At 40.6% G+C, this 27,766-nt stretch overlaps 1 protein-coding gene across 10 annotated transcripts in view; it reads left to right on the top strand.

Annotated features, from left to right (window-relative positions):
• The window catches only part of LOC18436768 (ARM repeat superfamily protein), a 75,199-nt gene that overhangs the window by 35,031 nt on the left and 12,402 nt on the right, over window positions 1-27,766 (top strand). For 3 of the 10 annotated variants that reach the window (XM_020668858.2, XM_088852067.1, XM_088852068.1), the window contains 14 exons: window positions 4,725-4,867; window positions 6,393-6,519; window positions 7,363-7,512; window positions 7,611-7,679; window positions 20,220-20,356; window positions 21,444-21,561; window positions 23,501-23,635; window positions 23,741-23,946; window positions 24,255-24,399; window positions 24,482-24,619; window positions 24,705-24,791; window positions 24,944-25,411; window positions 25,514-25,578; window positions 25,657-25,708. In XM_020668858.2, coding sequence (XP_020524517.1) covers window positions 4,725-4,867; window positions 6,393-6,519; window positions 7,363-7,512; window positions 7,611-7,679; window positions 20,220-20,356; window positions 21,444-21,561; window positions 23,501-23,635; window positions 23,741-23,946; window positions 24,255-24,399; window positions 24,482-24,619; window positions 24,705-24,791; window positions 24,944-25,411; window positions 25,514-25,578; window positions 25,657-25,708 — 2,040 coding nt within the window. Of the gene's footprint in view, window positions 1-4,724; window positions 4,868-6,392; window positions 6,520-7,362; window positions 7,513-7,610; window positions 7,680-20,214; window positions 20,357-21,443; window positions 21,562-23,500; window positions 23,636-23,740; window positions 23,947-24,254; window positions 24,400-24,481; window positions 24,620-24,704; window positions 24,792-24,943; window positions 25,412-25,513; window positions 25,579-25,656; window positions 25,709-27,766 lie in introns of those variants that run through there. The other 7 variants (XM_088852069.1, XM_088852070.1, XR_016044558.1 and 4 more) reach the window with 6 other exon arrangements.

Here is a 27,766-nt window from a genome sequence, read left to right on the forward strand (position 1 = left end):
ATAGCCCAAATGCAGCTTCCCTACGCCCCCGCCTATGGTTTGAATTGGATCACGTTGCTGCCTTACCACATTCTGCATGGTGCCTGGGTGGTGATTTTAACATCACCCGTTGGTCTCATGAGAGAAACCTCAACACTAATGTCTCCCATGGTATGCTGGACTTTTCTGACTTCATCTCTTGACATGAACTTTTAGACATTCCTACTCAAGGGAATGCCTTTACTTGGTCTAACCACTCTGCTCAGCCCTCTCTAGCCAAATTGGATCGTTTCCTTCTGTCATTGGACTGGGAATCTGCTTTTCCAAATTCACATACTTTGACCCTACCTAAACCTACCTTTGACCATCGCCCCATTCTTTTAGACACAAGTTTCTAGCAGGGGGCCTAAACCTTTTCGGTTTGAACTGACTTGGTTGGAAGAGCCGTCCCTCGCGACTCTCATTCCCAGTTGGTGGAATTCTTTCTCCTCCCAAGTCTCGGGTAGAGAGGGATTCAAGCTACAATAAAAAATCCAGCTACTCAAAAGGTTCTTGAAAAGCTGGGGACTTTCTCAGCCTAGGAACTACTCGCAATTAAAAGCTCTGGGCTCAGCTGCATCCAAGATCTTGATAAAATTGAGGAGGTCGGACCCCTGTTAGACTCCGAAGACAGTTACGAACCCAATCTAAGCTGTAATACCTTGCTACTCTTAAGAAAGAGGAGCTCTTTTGGTACCAAAGATCCACTGTGAAATGGCTAAAAGTAGGGGATCAGAACACTGCTTTCTTTCATCGGGTTGCCAATTGTAGAAGGAGAGAGAATCTGATATCCACTATTAAGGTGGATAACAGTTTTCTTACCCAGCCAGATGAAATTGAAAACGCCATCTTTAATTACATTTCAACCCTCTATTCTGCCCTAGGGGCCCAGGATGACCACTTTGGATTTCCTTTTAGTTCCGGACCATTGGTCTAGCGAATTGGAAAAACCTTTTACAATTGAGGAAATCTCTAGCGACATTGATCAGCTAGCAAATGACAAAGCCCCGGGGCCTGATGGTTTTCCCATGGTCCCCATTAAATCTTTCCTGGGTACCTTCCTACCTGATTTCAGGAGTTTCTTTGAAGAATTCTTTCATAGGCGGATTCTCAACAAAGCTATCAATGCTACCTTTATAGCTCTTGTCCCCAAGAAAGAAGGGGCTGAAGAGCTTAAGGACTTTCGTCCTATTAGCTTACTTAACTCTTGGTACATAATTCTGGCTAAGGTTTTGGCCTCAAGACTCAAGCAGGTCCTTCCTCTCATCATTTCGCAATCCCAATCGGCATTCATCCAAGACAAGTTGATTCTGGATGGTGTGGTGGTAGCTCATGAGTGTATTCACTCTAGGTTTCTTTCTAAGAAACCTGGATTGATTTCAAAATTGATTGGGAGAAAGCTTATGACCATGTCGACTGGCAGTTGCTGGATGAGACTATGGCAAGAATGAACTTTGGCCCTTGATGGAGAAAGTGGATAAGAGGTTGTATTTCTACCCCCCTCTTTTCTATCCTTATAAATGGTAGCTCAAAAGGCTTCTTTGTCGTCTCGAGGGGGCTCCGTCAAGGGGACCCTCTCTCTTCCTTTCTTTCCACAATAGTTGACGAGGTCTTCAGCAGATCGATCTCTCGTATCTACTAAGAAAGGCTTCTCTCGCCTTTTCTCTGTAGCTCACAAGGCCCTAGGGTATCACATTTGCAGTACGCAGATGATACCTTAGTTTTCTTAGAGGCGATCCCCCAACAAATTTAGAACCTCAGAATCTTCCTCAAATGTTTTGAGATCGCCACTGGTTTCAAAGTAAATATGGAAAAATCTAAGATGATGGGAGTGGGCCTCACACCTCAAGATATTAGATCCTTGATTCCTTCTTGGGACTGTAAAATAGAGGACCTTCCTTCCACTTACTTGGGGATTCCTTTAGATTTAGGGAAACCCAAAAAGAGACATTGGGTCCATGTCATAGATAGGGTTGATGGAGGGAAAGCCAGATTCCTTTCTCTGGCTGGTCAGTTTACGCTGGTTAAGGCGACTTTGGCCAACTCCCCCGTCTATCTAATGTTCATTTTCCATATGCCAGCGTTGGTGGTTAAGAGACTGGACCAACCGATGAGGAATTTTTTGTGGTCCGGCCGGGCTGAAAAAACATGTCACCACCTTATGTCTTGGGATAGAATCCAACTGCCAAAAGCCCAAGGTGGTCTGGGTATCAGAGATCTGAGAAAGCATAATCAGGCCCTTTTGGGGAAGGGGTGGTGGAGATTGGCCACCCAACTAAACTCCTTCTAGGCACAGGTTTTTCGGAAGAAATATAAAATTATGGACCACTCTTGGGTTCCTAAAAGGCCCTAACAGAGTAGGGCTTTAGGAATTTGGAAATCCCTCGCCTCCTCCCTCGCTCAGTTCAAGAAAGTGATTCGATTCCATTCTAGACATGGAAGCAGAGTTCGCTTTTGGTCGGATTTGTGGATTGGACATGCTCCCCTTAGGGATCTTTTTCCTGACCTGTTTCAACTTGTTGCCAACAAAGAGTCCAGTATTGCAGACGAAATGGTCTTGGCTGCAGGGCGTAGTTCTTGGAACCCTTCCTTTCGAAGGAACCTTTACAGTTCTCCACTCTATCTGCTGCTCTTCACCCAGTGTTCCTACCTTTATCAGGAAGTGATTCTTTGGTATGGACACTATCCACTTCGGGTAAGTTTTCAGTTGCATCCTTCTATAAGCTTCTTACCCAGCCCCCTACTTTCCCTCTAAATCCCATTTCTCCCCTCTCCAAGGTGTGGAACACAATAGCTCCTCCAAAAGTTCAGTCTTTCAATTGGATTGCCGGTTGTCATAGGGCCTTAACTCTTGATCAGCTCCAAAAAAGGGGACTGCCACTACCAAACAGATGTGTTATGTGTTTGACAGAGGAGTCTAACCACCACCTTTTTCTACACTGTAGTGTGGCTTTTGAGCTTCGGACACAGATCCTACAACTGTTTAGTTTCAATTGGGTCCTCCCACACTCGGTAAAAGATTTATTTCTTCATTACTGTGGAGGTCCTTGGCCCAAAGCAGGCATAACCTTGTGGAGGGCAGCTTTAGCTGCTACAATTTTGGTTTTATGGCTTGAAAGAAATGAGAGGATCTTTCAAGGGCATACACATGAAGTCTCTGCTCTATTTCATAAGGTTACATCCCATGTAACCTTTTGGGCCTCCACCCATAAGATCTTTGGTGGGATTCCTTTGAGTTCTTTCCTCAGGCAATGGGATAACATTATTCGAATTCAGCCTCTCAAGCTTCAAAGATCTCACAACTGGTTACGTCCTCTAGATACAGCCATTAAGCTAAACTTCGATGGTTGTTCTATAGGAAACCCAGGCCCTTCAGGAGTAGGGGGTTTTCCGTGACCACAACCGAAATGTTCAATGGACATACTCAGAATTTGTTGGCATGGAGATTCACAATTCGCTGAAGCCCTGGCACTCCTTATGGGCCTTAGACTCTTTAATCCTTCCTGGGGTCATTCCTTAGTGGTGGAAGGAGATGCAAAAAACATTCTTTCATGGGCAGCAGGCACGACCACCCCTCCCTGGTACCTTTCTAGAATTTTTGATGAAATTTACCGCCTTTGTAGGGTTATCAACGTCTGTTGGAGGCATATTTGGCGGACATCGAACGAGTTCACCGACCTTCTTGCTAAAGATGGTGCGCGACACATGGATGACAACGAATGGTCCACCTCCTTTTTTGCACTGGACCTTCGAGATCTCCCAGGACACTAGTCTTTTTGGTTGTACATTTTTGTAAAAGGGCGACCTTATAAGCCCAATTTTTTGCGTATCCTCTCTCTTGGTATCAGCATCTGCAACAGGTTATAGATTGTATAGGTTTTTTGGCTGCTTTGTGACTGAGAAACCTGTCTCGAAGGTTTTCTCGGTCCTCTCCTCCCTCCTTCTGTTGTATACTTCTTCTTTTATAAGTAATACGAGGTTAACATTATCAAAAAAAAAAAAAAACACAGCTTGAAGAGAATTACATGTTTACGAATTAACGATAATTAAAAAGAGACAGTATGACAAACAATTTAGGGAGATTTTGACTTCGATTTCCCAGCACTCTGCATCTCTTGAGGGGCCAGATTCATAGTGGGAGCAGTAGTGAGGATGATAGCGCGTTGATGAGGTGGCTGGCTAGAACCACGCCAGAGGGCCGATCATACCTGGTGGCGGATTCCCCTTTCTGCTACTGTAGCTCCTCTTTCTAGAGAAAGAAAGCTAATACTAAACTTTCTGGATGCAGGCATGTTTTCATATTCCATGAGGTGCCTAGCTTTATCTGAGTATTGATCTAAAAATTTGTCATCTTGCATCAAGTTCCAGTTTATTACTTTGGTAATATTGAGTTATTTGGATCTGTATGGATCTTCTAAGTGAATTGCATAAAAGATATCATGGGTTTCGTTGAAGCCTTCTTTTCCGAATCAAATATAAAGTTGGCTTATGTGAAATCATTGATGGCCTGTGATGCTTAGGTTCAGATGTTAGTTTATTTCTGCAGTGTACATTCATGTTTCATGTTGCTTATATTCTCGATTATAGTAAGGTGCTACTGCCATCTTAAATTGATTCCTTCTTGTTCTAATTTTCTAAGAATACAAATCTCTTATTTGCTTTTATTTTCTAAGAATACTAATCTCTTTTTTGCTTTTATGATCCAGATAGTTGCGAGCTTCTTTCCTCTTTTGCTAAGAGGATCTGAAGAACTATTTGTGAGACTGTTAACCGAGAATGATGGACCTTCAAAAGATAAGCTTCTTTTGCTGTTAACTAAGGCAGGCCCCGTAATGCACATCAAATTCAGGTGATTCCTTAGTATTGCTCTTTAACATAAATTGAACATTTAAATCTTGTATGCTTAAGGGGGTGGCTTTGCCAGTGGGTAACAAATATCGGTATTATCTGGACCGGACTGGTCATTGAACTGGTGAGGGTACCGGTCCAATCCAAACAGGTCGGACTGGCCATTTCACCAGTTAGACCAATGAAAATATAAAGAAAAAATATAAAATTTTATTAAGTTTGATCAAAACTGGTCTTTTCACTCTGGTTCAACTAGTTGGTCTGGTCTAAACTTGCCGGTTCAGGCAGTTTTTGATTTAGTGCTCCCTGAGTTCTAGATCCCTATATCGGCCGTTTGGGGCACTAGTTTGCCAGTTTCCAATCTGGACCGGTTGGTCTGGTCTGGTCATAATGAGATTGCCAAATATATTTATGATCTCACTAACAGCTCTGGACTGCGGCTGTTACAATGAAAGGAATTTACTCTGCTACAAGCTTATTCAGTATTATATGAAGTCATAAATTGTCTCCTTAGTTTAAATGTGGATATATTTGAATATTTTTCATGCTTGCTAATATGAGCCATTCAGAATGATTTATTCCCTGATTCCATGCCATTGGCCAAATTTACTCACTCCAAAGTGGGATCCAGGTGTATTTGTGATACACAATATATAATATTATCCTCATCAACATTTTTTGGTGGTTGGATCTCAAAAAAATTATTTTGAGGGTTCTCGCTGTCTTTGCCCCCAACAACTAACTCAAATGTAGCCAAGGCTGCCATCGAGTTTTTTTTTTTGGTTTACCATCATCCATTTGTATTACAGACATTGTCATGATCTCCTGGAGGGGATATCTTATTGCCTGATGCTTGCCTGAGATGGCTGTAACTGGATATGGTATCCAGATGTGGGGTCTTCTGCTGCTAAAGAAACTCCTTGATGAATTTTTGAAATTTTCTGTTATTTTCATCCTTTGAGAAAATTTATTGGTTTACTAATTGTCTTAAATTTATTATTTGTGTATAGACAATTTATGCATTTGTTTGAGGGAGTGGGGAAGGTGGGTTTTTGTGGAACCATGGGTTTGGAGTGCTGAGGAAGTCTAGTTTCCTCGAGTAATCTTTGAAGTGGGAGCATCATGTGTGGATGCAAATGCTATGGCTGCATAGTTTTCTGCAGATCTCTGAAGAAGAACACACCTTTTTAAGTATGCAATGCTTGTATATGCTTATCAAGATAATTACTTGTCTTTACTGTCTGTTAATTTTGCTCATACTTCATTCAGTATTACTGTATAGGCTGATAAATGAGAGGTTAAATGATCATGGGTTGCAAGAAACAACTGGATCCCCGCCTATTTAATACAGCTTACTGTTGAGAACATAAAAGTAATATTCTCAAGTTTGGAATGCTGGAAATTAAATATGTTTGTTGGCTAATCTGTTCTTGATAGTTTGCTCATGCATTTTAAGCATACCTTTGTTTAGAATTAAACGATTCTTTCACATTGACACGAAATTTTCATTATTTTTCCATTTTTAGCACTTTATATCGCATCTTGAGGGAACTAGGTTTGGAGGGGACTCGCCTGGAAGCCAAGTATTCTATTTCTGCACTTGCCTCATTGAATGCTGATTCCAGTGAGCAGGCCTTCTCACACCTTTACAAGGTACCTCCTTCATTTTAGTCAATATATCAAGCTTATAGAGCAAGTTTGGTCCATGACACAGAAAAAAGGTAGTTGAATGTGCATGCGTCCTGTCGTTTTCTTATATTGTTTATTCGATTGTGTAGTTCCCCAAGAGTTTCTTGAAATGTGGTTGCATGTTCATTTCGTAGCTGAGCCAACCTAATATTGGCTGCAGTTGCTGCTGCTGCTTCTTCTATCCTTTTTTCTATTAGGTTCGTGGTTTCCGTGTGTGTGGTTGGGGGGGGGCAGGGGTTTGAGGTTGGGGAGTTGTTGGGTTAGATAGGTAGCTTCTCTGGCTTAGTTCTCTTATGTGTCAGATTACTTCTTCTGGAGGTAATTGGTAAAAAGAAATCCAAAAAAAAAAAAAGAAAAAAGAAATCTGGTGGATGGCTCGTATTTTTCTTCGGAAAGTTGATGGATGTTCAGAAAGTGGCTTTCATGTTTTGAATGATTACCAGGCTAGGTTATTCCAAATCTTGTTGACCGATTTCCTTGTTTGTTTTGTAACACATAAAATGATGATGTTGCAGATGCTTTGTAAATTTTAACTAGTTGTAGGAACCTAGCGCGTGAGTAAGCATCCCACTCTGAACACTCTCATGGTTTCTTTGATAATTCCTAATCGACATTTGTTTCTTCATGTTCTGCTGCTCCCATAGACTTTTCCCAGGCATTTCAGGTAACTAAATTTAAAGGTAGTAACTCTGGTGGGAGATAGAAATTCAATCCCTTCCCTTTGTACTAATTTCAGTCTTATATTATGTGCATTACTTGCATTTAGCTTTGTTCATTATGCTGACGTCTCTTCTGCCTGCGAGGCAGGAACTTGTGGAATCTCTAAATGCTGGCCGAATCAATCCAACTATGTTACAGTCTTTGGGTTGCATTGCACAATATTCAGTGTTATTATTCAAGACCTATGAGGACCAAATTATGAAGTTAATTTTTCAAAAGTTATTTCAAATGGATGCTGTGAGATTTGATTCCCTTTCCATGTTTTTGCTGGGTTCATTATTATTTCTAAATGTAATACAATGCTCTTACATTTTAGTGTGCCATATTTGCTGCAGTTTGAAATGCTACAAGAGCAATCTGCAGGTCATGATAATTCTATTTGCGGCAGCCATTGTGAGCTAAAGGTATGGCCATCATAAAGAGATGCATTGCTTGAGCAGAGTTTTCTTTGATATGTTATTAAGTATACTGTGATCCACTTGACCATAGGAAATCTTTGTTCATGAGCGTCATCACCATCTTATCAATGCGTGGCCTGGTGGTCGACTTCTTTAGGTTTAGTGATTTATGTGGCATTCAGTTTTCTAAATCTAATATCGATTGGTAATATTAGAAAGTTTAATATGTTCTGTATTAGAAAGATTAATACGATCCATGCTTACCGGAATCTCCAACTTTGGTAGGCAATCCTTCTAGGGTCTCGATTCTGCAGCTCCCAGAACGGTTCTCGGGAATTTTAAATTTTGGGATATCAATCCCTACTGGTAGGCATCCCAATTCCTGTTGTTAGGAATGTTGATCCCAACCTAAAGACCAAGACACCAACCAAATTGATGATTATATTTATTTATAGCCAGCTAGCACTTTTAATATAATTGCATTGCTTGCTTGCTATCAATAATGAGACTCCTATTTTAAAGAGTACACATAATCCTAGATTATCCTACACTTTAAGATTGGTAGCATGATTCCCTAGAAGTTGGGTTCAAGATCCCAAAAGGTTGGGATCAAGATCCCAAAAAGGTTGGGATAATGATCCCCTAAAGGTTGGAATACCGATCCCTAATATTTGGGATCTCAATCCCTAGCATGTGCATTGTATGTACGGTGGTCCCAACCATAGGGATCTTCAGCATTTCACGATCCCCCACTCTTGGTCTAGGTGCCGTTCTTACTCCTGATCCCAACAATTATGATATGATGTTTCATGGTCTTTTGCAAAAATGCTTAGAAGAGTTTTCTTACTGGAGTGTGTCTATGTCTGATGTATTTGTATAGGTATGTGTAAGTATCTAGAATGTTTGATTCCATGCATATGCATACAGATATATTTGTAATTGTGTATTTATGTTCGCTTTAAGTTTGATTCACTACACAACAGAGTGCTTGTATTGAAAGGACAAGGGAATATTACTGTAAAATTTCAAGGAAGTACTGAAAGCAAAATGAATGTTCACATAGGCTGGAAAATGCATCACAAAAATTGTGGCGAATGCTAATTGTAGAAAAAGGGGCAAGACCGAAGGGGATCCACCATGTATGGTTGTGATTATTTATTTTATTTATGAGAGGCTATATTTGTAATACATCAAGGAGCCCAGTGATATCGTTATGTAAGTTTACGGTCCCAAGGGGTTTCGTTAGCTCGACAAGGTTAAAGGCTTTTGTCACTTAATAAAGAAAAAAAGTTTTATGGGTTTTGTTGTAGGATACTGCTGTTTGTCTTCTTGGTCTGGATTTTTTTGTCATTCTTAATTCCTTCTTTTATGTATTTTCTCTTTCTTTCTTTTTTTGTTTTTTTTTTTTTTTGGGGGGAGGGGGGGGCACATGGAAGCTCAAATATCGAAAACATCCTTAAAATTTTCATATCATTGTTTATTCTTTTCTTTTTGGGTAATTTTTTGTTATGTTTTTATCCTTTTTGCTTTGGTTATCGACGAGTTTTTAGGCATCTATAGGAAGAGGTCTCGTGGTATTTTGTGGTTGACATAGTTTTGATTGATGAGACTAAAGACAACGTAAATACAAAGTTAGAACTTTGGTGGGATGGTTTAGAATTCAAAGGCTTTAGAATTTGCCGAACTAAGACAATGTATAGAATGCAAGTTTAGTAATAATAGGAGCAGAAAGGAGGAATTAGTTAAGATGCTTGGCCAAGAAGTACCCGATAGAGATTATTTTTGATATCTTGGGTCGATAATAATCCATGAGAAAGGAGAGATTGAGGAAGGCGTTGCATTGTTTATAAAATAAGAGTTGGGTGGAAGAAGTGGAGTTCTAGAGTATTACGTGACTGTCGCATATCTATGAAGTTGAAGGGGAAGTTCTGTAGGACGTCTATAAGACCATTTATGCTTTCTAAGACGGAAGGTTGGTGGTGAAGAAATAACATTTCTATAGAATGACTGTAGATGAGGATGTTGAGATGGATGAGTGGAAATACAAGGAAGGATAGAGCTCAAAACAAATACATTAAAGGGAACTTAAGGGTAGCTCCAATAGGCAATAAAAAGAGGGAAAGTAAACTTAGATGGTTTGGTCATGGGCAGCATTGACATAGAATAACACAAGTTAGGAGGGATGATTTGGTTCAAGTGGAAGGCCATGAAAAGGTAAGGGGAAGAGCCAAAAGACATTGTTAGAAGTAGTGAGAAAAAATGTGATAACGAATGGTTTGATTGAGGGTATGGCCCTTGACAAAGCAGAATAGCAGAACAAGATTCGTGTAGCCAATGCCAAATAGTTGGGATAAGGCTCGGATAACAATGTCAATTATGATGATGTAGTGTATTTTTCCATCTTAAGGACTTCTTAGTACTTACATATGTCCATGGGTACATTTGTCTTTCCATAGTCACATATAGCATAACAAAAGGGTGCTCGAAAGTTTGAGTTTCACATTTAGAGGCTATCTTCTGCATTTCTCTTACTTTTGTCGTCATTTTTCTACACTTTTACTAGCTCATTTTGGGTTAATCAGGGAGTGGTATGGATACATATATTTTACTTATGGTTTATGGTTTTCTTGAAATACCACTTGTGTGCGTATTGATATTACACAAAATGCACAAAGTCACAGGTACAGAATTAAATATGAATGTTCCCCTTTGTTTAGCAAATGTACATTTGCCTGGAGATGTGCATTCAGTCTTGTGGGATTTATTTTTTAGTAGATGTGAACTTTGGGTATCTTTTGGTAAATTAGATGAAAGCATTGAAGCACTACTCAAAAGTGGTGTGTATGATATTTATTGGTAATCTCAGATACTTGGCTCTAAAGTCTAGCCACTTCTAGGATAAAAATATGATAATCATTGGTTTAACGTATATGCACACGGTTCTTGAATTGATGAAGTTATGGAAGGGCATATTTGGACTCTATGATTATGAGTCGTATAGGGCCATAGAGTTCCTAATATTTCAAGTTGTTGGTAATCACGGTCTAGTTCTTGAGCTTATGGAATTATTTCTTTGATTTCTTTTCCAACTAACAAGTTTCCTTTCAGTGACGATGTTCTTTTGTCATAACAAATATAGTTATTCAAAAGTCCTTATTTTACCGTTAGTGGGGTTGCTGCCTTACAAAGTTGCTATAGGAAAATTGATAGAGAAAGTAAAATCAATAAGAAAACAAGCCAAACACAAGCAATAACTAGCAGAAACCGTAGGGTTTCTTCCTCACACCCAAGCTAGGGATCAAAAGCCCAGAGCTCTCTCTCTCTCTCTCTCTCTCTCTCTCTCTCTCCCCCCCCCCCCCCCCCCCTCTCTTTCATTTGAAAATACAATGGTGTTACCACTTTCATATCTTTTTTTTTTTATAAAAGTTGACTTAACATTAAATAGGAGGAGTTACATCAGTACAGTGAGGTCCACCACAAGTGGACCTCAGTTGTGTCATGGTCCCTGAGTAGAGGACCAGACGAGACAGACACATCCACTGAGAGGGGCTTCTAGATATGCCCAATTACAAAAGCGGACAAAAGGAAAGCATAGAATCCCAGTTACATAAGCAGACAAAAGCAAAGAAGGGCTTATAGAATTGCCTTTAACACAGAGTTTTACAATACGGGGAAAAGAAAACTGCGTGAGGGCTTATAGTTTTGCCCTTTCACCCAGACTAATTGCATCCAATTAAGTATGTTGCCGGGCAGCTTCTTTAGCGAGTGCAATTGCGGTTACGTTTGCGGTCCTTCCGGTGTGCTTCCAAGTGACTTCCAGGTCCCTGCATAAGTGTTCAATCTCTTCAAAGATATGTCTCAGTGGATCGCTTATCCCAGAACCCCACTTAATAATGTTTTTGGCGTCTCCTTCAATTTGTAGTATTCTTCCCCAAGACTAGTTAAAATTCTTGATACCAATTAGAAGGGCTTTGGCTTCTGCTGTCTGCGAGTCCTTTATACCATGTGTTTTGAATAGGTGAGAAGGACTCGTCCTTCATAATTTCTATACACCTCCCTTACGCCTGCCGGATCAGGGTTTTCCAATGAGCTTCCATAAAAATTAAGCTTTATTTGATCCTCTGAAGGAGTCGTCCATCGAGGGGTACTTTGATTCCTACAATGACTGAGGTTGACGAGAATTTCCCAATCTCGTAAAAAGAAGAGGCGGAGATACCCACAAATAGTTTATGATGGAGGCCCAAAAAATAATGGAGGACATTATTTTTTGGAATGTGGTTTGGAATGTATTCTTAACTCCTCGAAATATCCTCGTGTTCTTTCCCCCCATATGTGCCAAAGGGTAGCAGCAACAGACGCTTTCCATAGAATTTTCCCCGATTTCCTAAAGCCGTCCTCATAGGTCTGTGTTAGCATGGCCTGAACTGAAGGTGGAAGAACCCACGAAAGTCTAAATAACTGAATAAGTAGGCTCCAAACTGAGTATGCGAAGTCGCAATGTAGTAACAGATGTGATATTGTTTCGTCTTCATTAAGGCACATAATACATCCGTTAGGAAATTGAAAACCTCTTTTTTGAAGGTTGTCTATGGTTAGGGGACCTACCTTGAGTCGCTTATCACTGAAAGAGCTGAATCCTTAGTGGTGCTATTGACTCCCATGCTCTATTTGATGGGTTAGCTAAGTCTGTCCTCTTAACCAAGACCCTATAGAAGGATGCTACTGTGAACCTCCCTGAAGGTGATGGGGTCCAAATCATGGAGTCCGACTATGTCTGTGGTAAGAAAACTCCATGGAGTTCAGAGCTGAATGTAGCAAATTGACGTAGTTCTTCATCAGATAGAGATCTTCTAAAAGATGGGTTCCATGTCCTACATTTGCCAGAGGGAGTCATTTCGTCCACTATCATTGACTCTTTACAGTTGGGGATGGCAAAAAGAGAGGGCAATCTATCTCTTAGTGGTGACAGTCCAATCAACAAGTCCTCCCAAAATCTCACTTTGTTTCCTCCTCTTGCAAGAAAGCGAATATTAGTTCTAAACCGAGGGAGTATGGAAACCAGAGTTTTCCAGATACCTAAACCTGTGGAGTAGGTCTCTAGCAGCCACATTTGTGGGGAGATATTATATTTGCTTCTTATCACCTGTGTCGAGAGTTGGTTCTCATGATTTGCTATCCTGCACCACCATTTCCCCAACAGTGCCCAATTCTGCTTCCTTAGGTCTCTTATCCCCAAACCTCCCTTCTTCTTGTGTGTGTAGATCTTGTTCCAAGATACTAGGTGGATTTTCTTTGTTTCTACTGAACCTGACCATATGATATTCCGCATAAGTTCTATCCTTTTAGATACTGAAGCTGAGATTTGAAAGAGCAACATAAAGTAGATTGGGGTATTGGCAAGGGAAGCCTTGATGAGAGTACTTCTGCCAGCCATAGACAGGTATCGCCCTTTCCATCCCGCCAGTCTTCTATCTATTTTATCATTGACGTGGGCCCACAACTGCTTATTGGGTTTCCCAAGGCCGAGGGGGAGCCCTAGGTAGAAGATTGGGATTTCTTCGACTGCACACTCCCAATCTGGGATAAATTCCTGGTTAGGGAAGGTTTAGACCAACCCCAATCATTTTAGATTTCGCCATATTGACCTTAAATCCAATGGCCAACCCGAAGCTAGCAAGGAAGATATTTAGGTCTTGACTTCGATCTTATTTGCATTGAGGAATACCGAGGTGTCATCTGCATATTGCAAGTGTGATACGCTTGGGCCCGTTCTACTTGATTTGAATCCAGAAAGTAAGCCAGCCTGGAAGATCCTAGAGATTGATTGGCTGAAGACCTCTCCCATTATGGTGAAAAGGAAACGAGAGAGGGGGTCTCCTTGTCTTAGACCCCTAGTCGAAGGGAAGAAGCCCTTAGGAGAACCGTTAATTAAGATGGAGAAGTAGGGACTAGAGTAGCAACCTCTCATCCACAATCTCCACCTCTCGCCGAATCTCATTCTGGATAGGGTTTGTTCTAGGATAGACCAATCAACTTGGTCATACACCTTCTCCCGGTCAATTTTGAAGATAAGCCCTGGCTTTTTTTGTCTAAAGCGAGAGTGAATACATTCATGAGCTACCAAGACTCCATCCAATATTTGTCTGTTCTTGATGAAAGCTGACTGGGATGGTGATATGACCAAATTTAGGACCTTTTTGATCTTGGAAGCCAGGACTTTGGAAAGGATCTTGTATGAGGAATTCAGGAGGCTAATAGGACAAAGTCTTTAATGTCCTGTGCTCCTTCTAACTTTGGCACTATCACTAAGAAGGTTGCATTCAAGGCTTTATTAAGTTTTCCGCGACTATAGAATTCCTCAAAAAACAAATGGAAACCTTCCTTAAAGGTGGTCCAGAATGTTTTGAAGAACGCCATTGGGATACCGTCTGGACCAGGCGTCTTGTCAGAGGCCAGGTCATTCACTGCCTTCTCGATTTCTTCCTCAGAAAAGGGTTGTTCTAGCCATTTTGCTCTATGGGTAGGGAGGGTTTTGAAAGCTCGGTCTCCCATGGTGGGTCGAGGTAGGTTTTGAGCTGCCTAAAGGTTCCTGAAGTGGGAAATTATGGCTTCTTCAATTTCTGGCACAGAATCAAACAACAATTCGCTAACTTTGATGGTTTGAATCAAGTTAGCTCGTTGTTGGCAATTTGCAACTCTATGGAAGAACTTGGTATTTAGGTCCCCTGACTTAAGCCAAGTTACTCTGGAACTTTGATACCAGTAAAGCTCTTCCTTTTTGAGTGTGGAAAAGAACTCCAGTTTAGTTGATTGTTTGAGGTCGGCCTCTACAGGTGAGAGGGCTCTAGACTCCTCTAACCTATCAAGGTCCTGTATGATATTCAGTTGTGTTTTTTTTGGAGGTTGTGAAGTTACCTTGTAGTGAAGAGCTCCAAGATTTAAGAGCCGACTTTAGGATTTGTAGTTTTTTTTGTAGTTTGAAGCCTGCCCTTCCTGTGACTAGGTTGAGGAAGATTGCCACCATAAAGGGATGAGGGAGGCAAGGTCCGTCTCTTGAATCCAGGCTAATTCGAACCAAAAAGGTTTGGGTCCCCTAGGGACAGGCTGGGTGTTAAGTAAAATTAGGCAGTGGTCTGAGGTGGGTATTGGGAGGGTTAAGGCGTACGACCCTGTTAAGGATTCTTCCCAACTAGGAGAGACCAGAAAGCGATCCAATGTAGATTGAGTGGGTTGGGCCCCATGATCCGACCACGTGAATTGATTCCCTATGAGAGGAATCTCAATCAGCTCGTGTTTGGATATGAGATCCGAGAACTCTATCATGCTTTTGGAAATAGTATTCGAGGAGTTTCTTTCGAAAGACCATCTGGTAATATTGAAGTCACCACCCAAGCACCAAATGGGATGAGGTAGGAAAGCTATGTCGTCAAGTTCTTCCCATAATCTAGGTCTCAAAGATGACCATTTAGGACCATAGACAGAAGTGAACTTCCATTCAAGGTTATCTGAGTTTCGGGATAGGAGGACGGTGACCGTGAAATCACCGATATGATAGGAGATTAGAGAGTGTTCAGTAGGGTTCCAAAATACCCAAATTCCTCCAGAGGCCCCTAAAGCTGGGCGAGAGATCCATTGACAAGGGGATCTAGCCCAAACCCTTATGACCGAGAGAAGGTCAGGCTCCGGTCGTTTGGTTTCTAAAAGCGTCAGTATGGAAGGTTTGAACTTGGCACAGAGGTCTCTAACGGCTTTTTGTTTAGAGGCCTGTCCAAGACTCCTTATATTCCATGATATGATTATCATCTTGGAATAGAAGAGGGGGTTGTTGCAGCCAGTCTGGAGGACCTCTTGGCCAAGGACCTTCCAGTGGACAAGAAGGACTCAGTGGACAAATCCGAGGGGTAGAATTGTCCTGGGTTAATAGAGGAAAAGAGGTTAAGTAGCACTTTATAACCTTTTTTCCTCCACTGCGATCCATCCCTTGTGGTAGAATCAAGAGAAAGGAGGAGCTGATGGTCTGAGTCCTCCAATAGAAATCCCATAAGACTAAAGAAGAACTTAACCTTTTCTTTGATGAGATCTGGGCTGTTCTCGACTTGGTTGCCTTCTCTAGATGACTCCTCTCTGAACGAAGAATCCTCCTACGAGTTCTCTGACACCTGGGAAGAGTAGCTAAAAGGGCGTAGGCCTTCAAAACCTGGCTGAGGAGGGCAAAGCGGAATGGAAGCGAGGCAGCACGGTGTAGGCGGGGCAGGAGGGCTGATAAGAAAAGGGGGGGGGGGGGGCTGGTAGTTAGATTGGGAGATATTGAAAGCATTGATAATACCAGAGTCATTAGGAGAAGGGTAAGGTGGCGTAAGGTTAGGAGGGTGATAGGGGATACGGCTATAGCAAGGTGGGGGAAGGCAGAGAGGTAGGGGATCATTGGACACGAAGGCCCCTGTATCTATGATATGACCCACTATGAAGGAGGGGTTGAGAGCAAGGTGGAGTTGTGGTAGAGGCAGTTCAAAAAAGGGGAAAAGCTGTGCGAGGAATGAGGGGGTGACCATGAGTACGGAAAAAAGAGATGAGCGAGGAGTTGACTCGACAAATAAGAGTAAGAGCGGGATAAAGAGGGAGGTAATGGGCTAATATCGTTGCAATAGCCTCCATGTCCAGCGATGAGGGAGAACAACTGTGAACCATCAGGATGCCAATTGGGTAGTGGGACCAGTCCATGTCTGGGAAGGTGGGGGAGAAAGAGGTAGGAGGAAAGGTAGTAGGGTGCAAAGAGTAGGCTAGCAAATCTAGAGGGCGTTCGTTGGGAGGAATTGCCAGCAAAACAGAGTGATCCTCAGTCAGAGCCTCGTGCCTAAATATATCTGTTGAGACAGTCTCGAGGGGTAGCACCTCTTTGTCGGGATTCACCCCCAAGGTTACATTCGTAGAGGGGGGGATATAAGGGGAATGCTTCGATGCCTCTTGGGGAAAGGGAAGATTGGGAACTAAAATAGAGCAGTCTTCTGACATGGGTACCGTCTCTGCAGCAGATGGGGGAGGCATGACCGCTGGGGTTACAAGACCATTATGGCCCAAGGACAAAAGAGGGGAGGCCAAGGGATTGTGTCTCAAGGGGAGAGAAGGGGGGCAAGGGACGGAAGGCAGTCCCGATGGCACAGGAGTGGAGGCTAGGATGCTCACGTGGCTGTCTTTGGTTGGTGGCACAAGCTGATGGGGTGGTTAGGTTATCGTACCCGATGGCAGAGACGACGGCGAGGAGCAGTTTACTTGGACACGTAGCGAGGGTGATTTGGGATTTGGGGGAGCGGGTGGCGACATTAAGGCGTGCTGTATAGGTGTATCCACATATGGAACTGCAACAAGTGATACGCCTGTTCTGGCACATTTAATGTGTTCTCTGACTAGTGACACGTGTATTGGTTGAGGAACACGTGTTGTTCTCATGGAGGCATGCGGTATAGACGATCGGGACCTGGATTTCTCAGTGACCTTAATCCACTGTTTTGGCGGAGCCTTCTTCTTTGTTGTAGGTCGATTCCACAAAGCCAAGGACCATCTAGCAGTAATAGGAAAGAAAGAATCATCTACCTTGATCCAAATCGTAGGAGAGATGAGGGAAGGGTTTATGGTCTCGAGCAACACTTGCATCGACCCCATGGGAAGGACCTCCAGGGATTTCCAGTTATTGGAAATCAGTTGGCCCACGCTTGGGCAAGTTTCTTGAAGATGACTGGAGACCAAGCATGAAGAGGGATGTTGTGAAAAGTAACCTAATATTTGAGAGGTGACGAAGACCCTCCCTTGGGGGACCAAGGTTGCAGGAACAACTTTACCCTTTTGAAGGAAAGGTTAGAACAACTACTGGCTATTTACTGGGCCAAGGTCGAAGACAGGAAGGAGATAAGGATACCTCCCCTAGAAATGGTTCTGCATGTAATATTAGGTTCCTCCCAAAGTTTTTGTGCCCATTTTTCTATGCCCCTGATGTCATTACGCTGTAACCAACAAGCGCAGCTTGCAAATGGTTTGAAAGTGGACAAGAGACTGATTTTGAAGTTTCTATAATCAAGGGGTGAGCAGGAGGGGACGAGGCTATCAAGATGTCCGAGGGGGGTGGTGGGGGAGGAGGAGCATGGGGAATAGAGGTTATGGAGGCAACGACCTGTGCGTAAGACGTAGGACTAACATGCAGCCTTTTCAGGTGACTCATAGAGGATGGGCGACGATCCGAAGGGGGGACTGGAAGCCGAGGGTCAAGGTTATAAATTACCTCCCAATTGAAAAAAGGAGAAGTAAACGCTTGGTTCCTTCTGTGAAGATCGCTACTATTGGACCTCTGAGAGATGCTTCTACCCAAGGCTCCACCACCTCCTTCTGTCCGCCCAGACGCGGAGCCATTCTTGATATTCTCACTGCGCAGATGCGGTGCCATTCTTCCACTTTCATATCCTTTTAATGTCGAAAGGACATTTTTCGTCCATACAAATAGGTAATTAACTCCATGCCCTAAATTAAACATAGAAGGTCTTAGGTCCTTAATCCCCTTCATCTAACTTAAAATGGCCAAAACAGTACCAACTTAAATGCAACTTGCCCTAACTTTAAACAAATTTCCCACTAAGTCCCTAACTGATCAACAAGTAAAGTGATTAAAAATTAAAAAATTACCCTAAAATAACTAGAAAAGAATCCCAAATAATGATTGCTCTTCGTGTTCTTCTTGGTAGCTCTCTAGGGTTCACATCCTCCAAAAATGCACGAGAATTAGGAGGAATCTACTGCTTCCAAAGAAGAATACTCATCGCCTTGACCACATGATGTACTTTCCACATCATCATTCTCCCTAGGTTGAGGAGAGCTTGCCTTTGAGTTATCCATCTCTGGCCCATGATATACGGGCAGATCAGCAATATTGAAGATATCCGAAGTCTCTAATATGCTATGGCAAAGTGACCTTGTAAGCGTTGTTGCCCAGCTTTCGGTCATTCGACTTGTTGTATTTGTCTGCTGGATGTCTTCCCTCTTGTGGTACACCATCACTCAATCTCCTACTTCACCCATAGACACTCGATCAACCATGTTTTGGGCCCTATTGGGTGCTGCCATACTTGTAGTGCATAAGCACAACATACTTGGTCATGAACACATCGAAGAATAATTCTACCACGAACTTTGAAGCAGCTTAAGATTAATGTTATTTTACCCCCCTAATTTCCTTCAGCTCCCACGTAGTCATTAGATGTGGGGGTTCTCCTCTTGAAACAAGACAATGGCTGAAGTTGAACTCCAACCTCATGAATTACCTAATCAACCATTTGATGGGCACCTTCGATATTAAATTCACTAGCAAAAAGCTCAAAGGAAAATATCATCAATTCCTTAGGACGCACCTCAGATGGTACCCCATATTCAGGCAAGACATTAGGAGAAATAACATCCGTAGTACCATCGTCATCTCCTTGATCCTCCCTTACTTCACCTTGCTCTTCTTCATAGATAACATCACCCACCAAATCATCATTAAATATCGGATCCTCATCAAAGATGGGATCACTATTAAAGGCAGGATCACCATCTTCATCAAAAGGTTCCTTGTCACAGATTGAATCACCCATGAAATCAATACTGGTCATTAAGGATTTGGAGAAAAAAGTCCCTTCCCATTTCCTCGTCTACTAGGTGTAATCATGTTACGCGGAATCTACGAGGCCTTCCCTTGGTTACTAAATGTTACTTCAGGCTCTGATACCAAATTGATGTGGGAACATTGATATAAACAGTAAAATCAGGAAGAAAACAAGCCAAGCACAAGCAATAACTAGGAGAAACCCTAGGGTTTCTTTCTCACACCAAGCTAGGGTCAAAAGCCTAGAACCCCACGCACCACTTTTATATCCTTTTTTTATTTGAAGGACATTATTTGTTCATAAAAATAAGTAATTGATTCCCATTCCCTAACTTAAGCATAAAAGGTAACGCTCTTCATCTAATTTAAATGACCAAAACAGCCCCAACTTAAATGTAACTTTAATAAACACCCCAACTTTAGATAAAATTTCTATTGAGTACTTAACTTGTCCAGCAAATAACAGTAATGAAGAATCCAAAAATAACACTTGAATAACGAAAGATATCCAAATAATGCTTGCTCTTCTTGTTCTTCTTGGTTGCCCTTCTAGGGTTCACATCCTCCAAATATGCGCAAGAATTAGGAGGAATCTGATGTTCTCAAAGGAGATACTCATCACCCTAACCACTTTAACTGCAGCTTTTGTGATGCGAAAACTGAAATTTCCCATTCCGCAATTAGTTTATCATTTTCTCATAGGTGAAGACTTTGTGGTCCTAACTAGTGTACTTCCACATTTTAGTTGATGGCTTTTATTCCACAAGTGGCTACTTATGCTATACATTGGGAAACAGTGGTAATGTATTATGCTGGTGTGATGATAATGATTTCATGAGTGACATTGGATATGCGTGCAATACATATGGTACTTGTTTGATTTGTCCTTGTCTGAACTGATGACATTTAAAGTGCAGGTATGTGGGCTTAAAACTCTCGTCAAGAGTTATTTACCATACAAAGGAGCTCGTGATGATCTTAACATTAAAGGGTTGTTGAGCATCTTGTTGAAGCTACTTCAGTATGGAAACATTTCTGAAGAAGTTCTTTCAAGGTTTGTAAGAAGCAGTTGATGATCTTCAGTTTTCCAGCATAGTTGATTTTATTTTCTCAACTAAGTTTGATGTTATGCTCTTATTATTTTTATGTGGGACAAAGGTTAAATGAAAGATGGTAAATATGCCATTAGTTCTAGCATAACCATCAAGGCACCTGATGTTAATACTGGAAATTAGGAGTAACATTGTTTCATTATAGTATTAAAATAACGCATGAGGAAAATGATGAAAATGCCAAAATGTCAAAAAAATAAGGCACCATAATGTTCAAGATGAAATTTAAAATGCTGGCCATACCACTTGTGTGCTAGTTTAACAGTATCCTCAGCTTTTAGTAATGAGGATCTAAGGCTCAATCCTAGTTCATCTAGAACAAGGATTGATGCAGCCCTTCTATGTTCGTTGTTCCCTCCCTCTATTGCTGTGGACTCACCAAACAAAGTTCTACTTTTTGGGTCGCTTGAGTACTTGCAAATTATAGGCCATAGGTTATGTCTCTCCTTTTCTTTCAGATTTGTTGTCCTGTGATCAGTAACTGCGTCGATCAATTTAGTCCTATTCGTTTGCTATCATCAGTACCAGTTTTGGAATCTCAGTCCATCTGATCCTCTCAGTACAACAGGGTATGTTTTCCAATGAAGCTAAATCAACCTCTGGTTGAAATGGTGCTTTCTTTAGAAATTAGTTTCACCTTCAAGGTTGAAATGGTGCTTTCTTTAGAAATTAGTTTCACCTTCAAACAGTAATTTTGGGTTTTTCTTTCATCAAATGTTACTGGTTTTCATTAAGCTTTCCAAGTTGACATTGTTGTAGTTCAAGACTGCATTTCATTGTCTCCTTTACTTCCACAATTGTGCCGTTTTTGGGCAGGACTAGATTTGTTCTTACTTCTTGGTTTTCTCATGACCCACGTGTGGGTCATATATTGTCCCAACTCTTTGGATTTGGGTCATTGACTTCTTTCTCTTTTGTGTCTACCAGGACCTATGCTGTTTTTTCTTCCTTTTCATTTATATTTCCTGCTTTTGGCTCGTGAAATTTTGTGTACCCACGCGGGTTGATGATATTATATGCTGCATACAGTGAAAGTGACAAGGCTCATGTCAGATTGGCTGCGGCAAAGTCTGTCGCCCGACTTGCCCGGAGATGGGATTGGCATATATCACCTCAGCTTTTTCACTTAACGGTACAACGAGCTCAGGTAAGCATTTGTGTTTCAATCATCAAATATATTTTTATTTCTGAAGATCTGTTCCTGGAAGATGCTTCCCAGCCTACTCCTATCGTTGTCAATTGATGTGAAAGGAGCCTGGGAAATTAAATCCGACTTTCTTTTGATCTTAGACAAGCAAAAATTTAACTAGTGGAGGAAATAAGGTGCTGTAAATTAAGCCATGGGAAGAAGAAGCTCTCTTTCTTCTTTCATAGAATAATTCTTTTCACCAAAAAAAAAAAAACAAGTCTCTTTTCTAAGGGGAAAGTTTCACCTTAAATACAAGTCAAAATAACAAAAACAATAAAGTCCCAAAATTTACTCCCTCTCTAAAGTTTGTACCCCCTTATGTCACCCATGTTAACCTCTCCCTCTTGCTTTCCCACATTAAACTCCATAAATCTCATACTCAAAAAAAAAAAAAAAACTTCGTAAATCTCTCTCTCTCTCTGTCTCTCTCTCTCACACACACACACAATCCACAATCTCTCTTTCTCATGTACTTCTCTCTAACATCACATGGGTCCCACCAAGCATAAGGGAAGGGATCACTTTCAATCCACCTCACATGACTACCTCCTCTCCTTTCCTTTCCTAAAGATACAAAAAACCCCATAAATAAAACCCCATAAAAATAAAAATAAAAACCCCTTAAATAAAGCAACCTAAAGAAACTCAAACTTATCCCAAAGAAGTAAGTTTGACTCAATTACTACTCTTGCCCCCTTACTAAATGAAATACTTCCTTGGTCCCCCCATAACAATAACTAAAGCCCACTAAATGAAATAGTCCCATCCAAGTCCCATAATTCACGTTAACAAAATAAATAAAGAAGTCCAATCCCACACTAGAATTTCTCCAAAATAAATTTCAGCCTAATTCCTGAACACGTCGGATGCGATTTGCATCATTAATCTACCTTCCAGTCCATGTATATTTGGGCTCTCTCTGATGCAATAACATACTAATATTTGAACCGACTCTTGGGCAATGCTTGCTTTAATTGGTTAAAATAGACATTATGGAGTATGATGTGCAAGGGTTGCTGAATGTTAGAAGGCAATATGATCCAGTTCTTTTTCTTTTTGGATTATTAAAGATGAGACTTCTGAACGATTTTTTAGCATTTCATTAATTACTTCTCCTGGGATATTGATAAGCCTTTCCTTATGCATGGCTTACAGTAGTTCTGGTTTCTGCAATGCAATCATTTCTTTTGGTTTCAGCACAATATTACAAACTATATGTTACTTATTTTTTCTAGCAAGTCAACTCTTCCCGGGGAGTCACGTCTGCATATCGTTATTAGCTTCTCGTTGCGTAGCGTCTTTCACCATCAGTGTTGGGAAAGTTTGTTGCCCAATAACCTGTGTTTGTATTCAGTCAACTTCATGATATAATAACTTCTCCTCTAGTATGTGCATACTTTTTTCAGGTGTAAATTTTCTGAAATTATCCCCATTGGATTTACCTACCAGGGGTACTCCTGTCTCATATGGATTTAGCTGATTTGGGGCAGTTTAAAGGCTGATATTGAATTGTGTGCACCGTCAACCTCTTTCACATTGGCTGACCACTTAGACTGATTCAATGTTTGCATCTTTGAAAATTTAAATCAGCATGACCTGGGAAACGTACTGTACAAGTCGTGTAGAGCATATCATTCTTGATGCATACCAAGATTCAATGAGTTGCACTTGTCCTGTGTAAATGAATCCGCTATAACTATTATGTAGAACTACTGAGTCAATATTCTGCAGAAAATGCATGCCCTTACTGCCTAAGTCAAAATTGGCTTTGTGGGGATCCTAAGTCAAAATTGGCTTTATTGGAGATCCTCTTGTCCTATAATTAAACTAAATAGCTTTGATTAATCTCCTGCTTGCTCTTGTTTTCTTGACCTTCTGTTATACTTTGTGCTTGCAGGACTCATCTGATTATGTTCGCAGGCTTTTTTTGGGAAAAATCCATAAGCTCTTGAAGGAGCATGCCATTCCAAACAAATATGCATGTTCATTTGCATTGGCTTCATCAGATTGCCTAAAACATATCCGTGATGATGTAGGTTGCGACTGTCATGCATTGATGGTGCTCTCAGTACCTTTGTATTTGCCATCAGGAAATGATTAATGTCTTTGATTCTATTTAATTGGTTTTATTATCTAGTCAGCAAAATATTTAGCAGGATTCATTGAGGAATACCGACGAGAAGCTCAAAAACGTCAAGCATCTGCCATCCAAGATTTGGAAGGTGCAACCATGATGAACTTCCCGGAATATGTTCTGGTGTTCCTAGTTCATGTTCTTGCTCATGATCCAGGCTTCCCAGATCAAGACTCTGAAGATGAAGATGTTTATACTAGATTTTGCAGGTATATTAAATAATCTTTCATTGGTGCTTCTGGCAGAGGAATACCACTTATGTTTTTTTTAAGTTTCCAACAAAATTAGTTGATTTGAAGCTCTTCACATCTTGAAAAGGCTTAAAATAGAACATGTGGTTTTCCTGGGACACTTTGTATTGCTTTCCTGGTAGATATTCAAAAATGTTGTTTCTTAGAGAAATATTATATGCTCCATTTGCTCATACAGCCAATATGATCTGCGTGTGGATTTTGGTATATTCTTATGCTTTTTCCTGTCTCCTGTCTTTATTGTATTTTTTGTTTGTTCTTTGCAGCCCACTGGTTCTATTCTTGAAGGCACTAATTACCCCTGATCTTGTGGATAACTCCAAGGATGGGTGTGACAATGTATCATATATAGTTAGTATATTTTCTGCCATTAAAAAGGCTGAGGATGCTGCAGATAAAAGCCTGACTTCTGTAAGTCTTGTTGCTCTTCTAAAAGTACCTATCTTTATTATTTCATATTTATAACTTACTGACTCTTTATTTTTCACTGCAGAGGTTATGTATTTTATCTGATATTGGAATTCATGTTACAAAAGCATTTGGACATAACACCTCTTCTGCTCAGACACCAAGATTGGTGTATCTGCCGGCATCATTTTATAGAGTTAGTGAGGATGCAAAGACTGAGAAAGTATGTATACATGCATACAGATAATTTTTCTACTGTTCGATGCCTGAAAAGGTTATTGTGTATCTTATTTCATTGATCTCGGCAGGGTGATGTGAACCATCTATCGGATTATTTGATTGATGGAAAGCTCATAGAAAAGATCTTTAATGGGTCTGGATCATGTAGTGCTCAGGTAGCTTTTTAGTATAATACACCATCTTTTAGTATTTTGCTGTTTTCTGTATGCTAAATCTGAATCAGCGTTTGTTTGAAATAACTGATGGCTGCACCTTTTTGTTCCGTTTGGATAATAATCATCAAATAAAACAAGCTAGAAATTTTCAGGAATGCTCTTTACTTCCAAATGATAGAAAGAACACTTCAAAGACACTTCTTTCGTGGAAGCAAGCTGAGTCATTGCTGAGTGAAGTAGAAGAAGAAAGGGACAATTCTGTTCGTCATGCAAAGGGAAATTTTGTAAAATCAAATCAACAAGTCAACCCAAAAGGAAAGCGTAAAGGTGCCCCATCACCTATTTCGGAGCAACTACTATTTGCGGGTTCCGCTGACCATAAGAAGCTAAAACAATCATCAAAGAACATTGAGTCTGGAGTGTTAAAAAAAAAACTTGTTCCTCTCACTAGCTCTATCACGGCGAACCGATCAACTACTTCTTCAGTAATATCTGAAAAGGAGGCAGGAAACTTAAACGGCATTTTCAGGCTTCGTAAAGGAAAGAAGGTGATCGGTGAAACTTCTAGTGAGGCTCTGAAATTTTGTGAAAGCAAACGCAATAGACCATTCAAGTTTAAGGTTAGAAAAAGTTTGGTACTTTCTGGATTCTGGTTCCAAAATGGTCACAGACGATTTCCTTTTCTGATTCTGGCTGTGGTTTGTCTGGGCCATGTGTTGAAGGAGCTTAAAGATGTGGATGAGTTGGTTGGACAGAGAATCAAACTATGGTCACCATTTGACAAGTGGTAAACTGTAAACTTTTGAAACAATATTCTTTTGTATCTTTCTGCTTTGTTGTAACATTTCTTTACTGTCTCCTGCAGCTTCTATATTGGTATTGTAAATGAGTTTGATCATGAAAGCCAAACACACAAGGTAAGTTGAACCTGTAGAATTTTAAATGGTGTTTCTTTGATGCGATATGTTATATTCTTCTTTTCTGTACAAAAAATAACCTTAAATTGATTTGGGAATGCTCATGTGAAAATATTCTACACTATAAGAGAAACTTGTCCAAAAGTGCAGCAAGGGTATCTGCCTTTCGTCATTTTTTCGTGTACTTTTTTATGGTTGAGCCAAATTATGCTCTTTGAAGGGGTGCATTTAGCAGCTGCATTTGTGAATTTATGGATTGCCATTTCTTTGAGAAGTGCTAGAGAAATCGTTTTAACTTAAAATTTTGCTTCCATGCCTTAAAAAAGTGTTAAGACTTTGTATCTTCTTAGCTAAATATGCTTGTTTAAGCATGAAAGACACTTTGATCATTTCACTATATGATAACTGGAGTTATGTTATGTAGAAGCTTGGTGTGTCTCTTGCATCTATTTCTCTTGATGCTGCAGCCACAAATCTCTATTTTGTTAAGTTAATTTGGGTTTCTTAAGATGAGTATTCCAAATCACATCATCTATACCAATGAAGTGCGTTATCATATGTGAGTTAGCGTTTCTTCAATATGTGGTATTTTAAGGATCTCCAAAGCCTTCAGGGTAGTTCTTTTGCAATTCTCTAACTTAAATGGGGGAGTTATTGCTAATTTTTTAATTTGTATCTTGTGTATCCAATTTCTGAATCTTCCCTGAATAGAGACCACAATGTCACCTATTTTTTATTTTAAGATCTATGTCAATTCAATCTTTGCTCCATTTGTTTCAGAAAGTGAATACTAGAAACTGAAGATGAGTTTATGACAGTTGGGGGCTGTTTAGTTGTTTTAGTGCCCATTCTTGCACTTGTACTTTATTTAGCAGCAATTGCACTGCCTATAATGTGGTTTCCATTTCATATTTACATCTAAGGTCTTTTTCGGTTGGAGTATTACGGCTTCGTCAGAGGGAGAAGATGCAATTTGAGTAATTTCATTTGCATTCTCTCTTAGTTAGTGCATGATACTGCTCATTCGAGTTTGCCTGCTTTTGGTGCATTTTATGCTTTCATTTGTAGGTAATTCTTAAAATATAACAAATGCATTTCTAGGAAATGGATTGTGAAACAAATGCAAGAGACATGGTGGGAAAAAAAGACATGTTCAGTAGTCCACTGATGTTTAGATGAGAACATGAAAAATGCGTGGACCTTTAATTATGTGGCAAAGAGGCGGAATTAAAGCATGTAAAGTGATTTAGAATTTAATGGAAATGCCTGGGAATGTGTGGAAGACTTTGGCAGAACATTGGGAACTTGCAAGAAACTTAGTTTAGTGACCCTCATACCCAGGAACCATTTCTTTCTCTCAAAACCCATTGCGCTCTAGTTATTTCTGGCTATTACTATCCGTTACCTTTTTTTTCTTTTTTTATTTTGTTTTATTTTATTTTTTGTTAACTCCTTTCCAGTGGCACTCTTGTTCCCACAACTTTTCTGATAAAGAAAGGGACAATACGTGGTGATTGGTGGGTTATATGAGGAGAATATGTGGAAAATGTGAGCGAAGTGTAAAAGAAACAAATTTCAGAAACAAAATCACAGTTGATACTGAGAAATGCTTTCTGGGAAATGCTTTTTCCCACAAACAAACGAGATCCCTGCTGGTGTGGTTTGTCTGCAACCACCTTTTGTTGGTTTTTCTTATTTACCTGAAAACAATGGTAATGATGGTATGCTTGTCATAGTTGTCCGTTTTGGGTGCGTTCCTGGGAAAGGGAACTGGTCGGTCCGCTGAACTGTGGATTGCTGGAAGATCCTTGTGGTTAGGATCGTTGTCCGTACAATCCTATATCATATTAGCATTGGGCACAAACCTGAATCAGTGCATACGAATCACTGCCGAGTAGAGAAAACATCATATGCACTGTATCTTACACTTGTAACTGAGTTCAAACCCGCTAGAAACAAGGATCACTATATAGGGATCCGTGTTCCATCCAAGATCCCTGCCAGGAATTGTGGGATTGAGGTTCTGGACCGGGTCCATGACCTTGCCTGCAAGGTTCC

This window comes from Amborella trichopoda, chromosome 11 (genome assembly GCF_054954075.1).
Source record: "Amborella trichopoda isolate Santa Cruz 75 chromosome 11, AtrichopodaSantaCruz75HAP2 v2.0, whole genome shotgun sequence".
Lineage (NCBI taxonomy): Eukaryota > Viridiplantae > Streptophyta > Magnoliopsida > Amborellales > Amborellaceae > Amborella > Amborella trichopoda.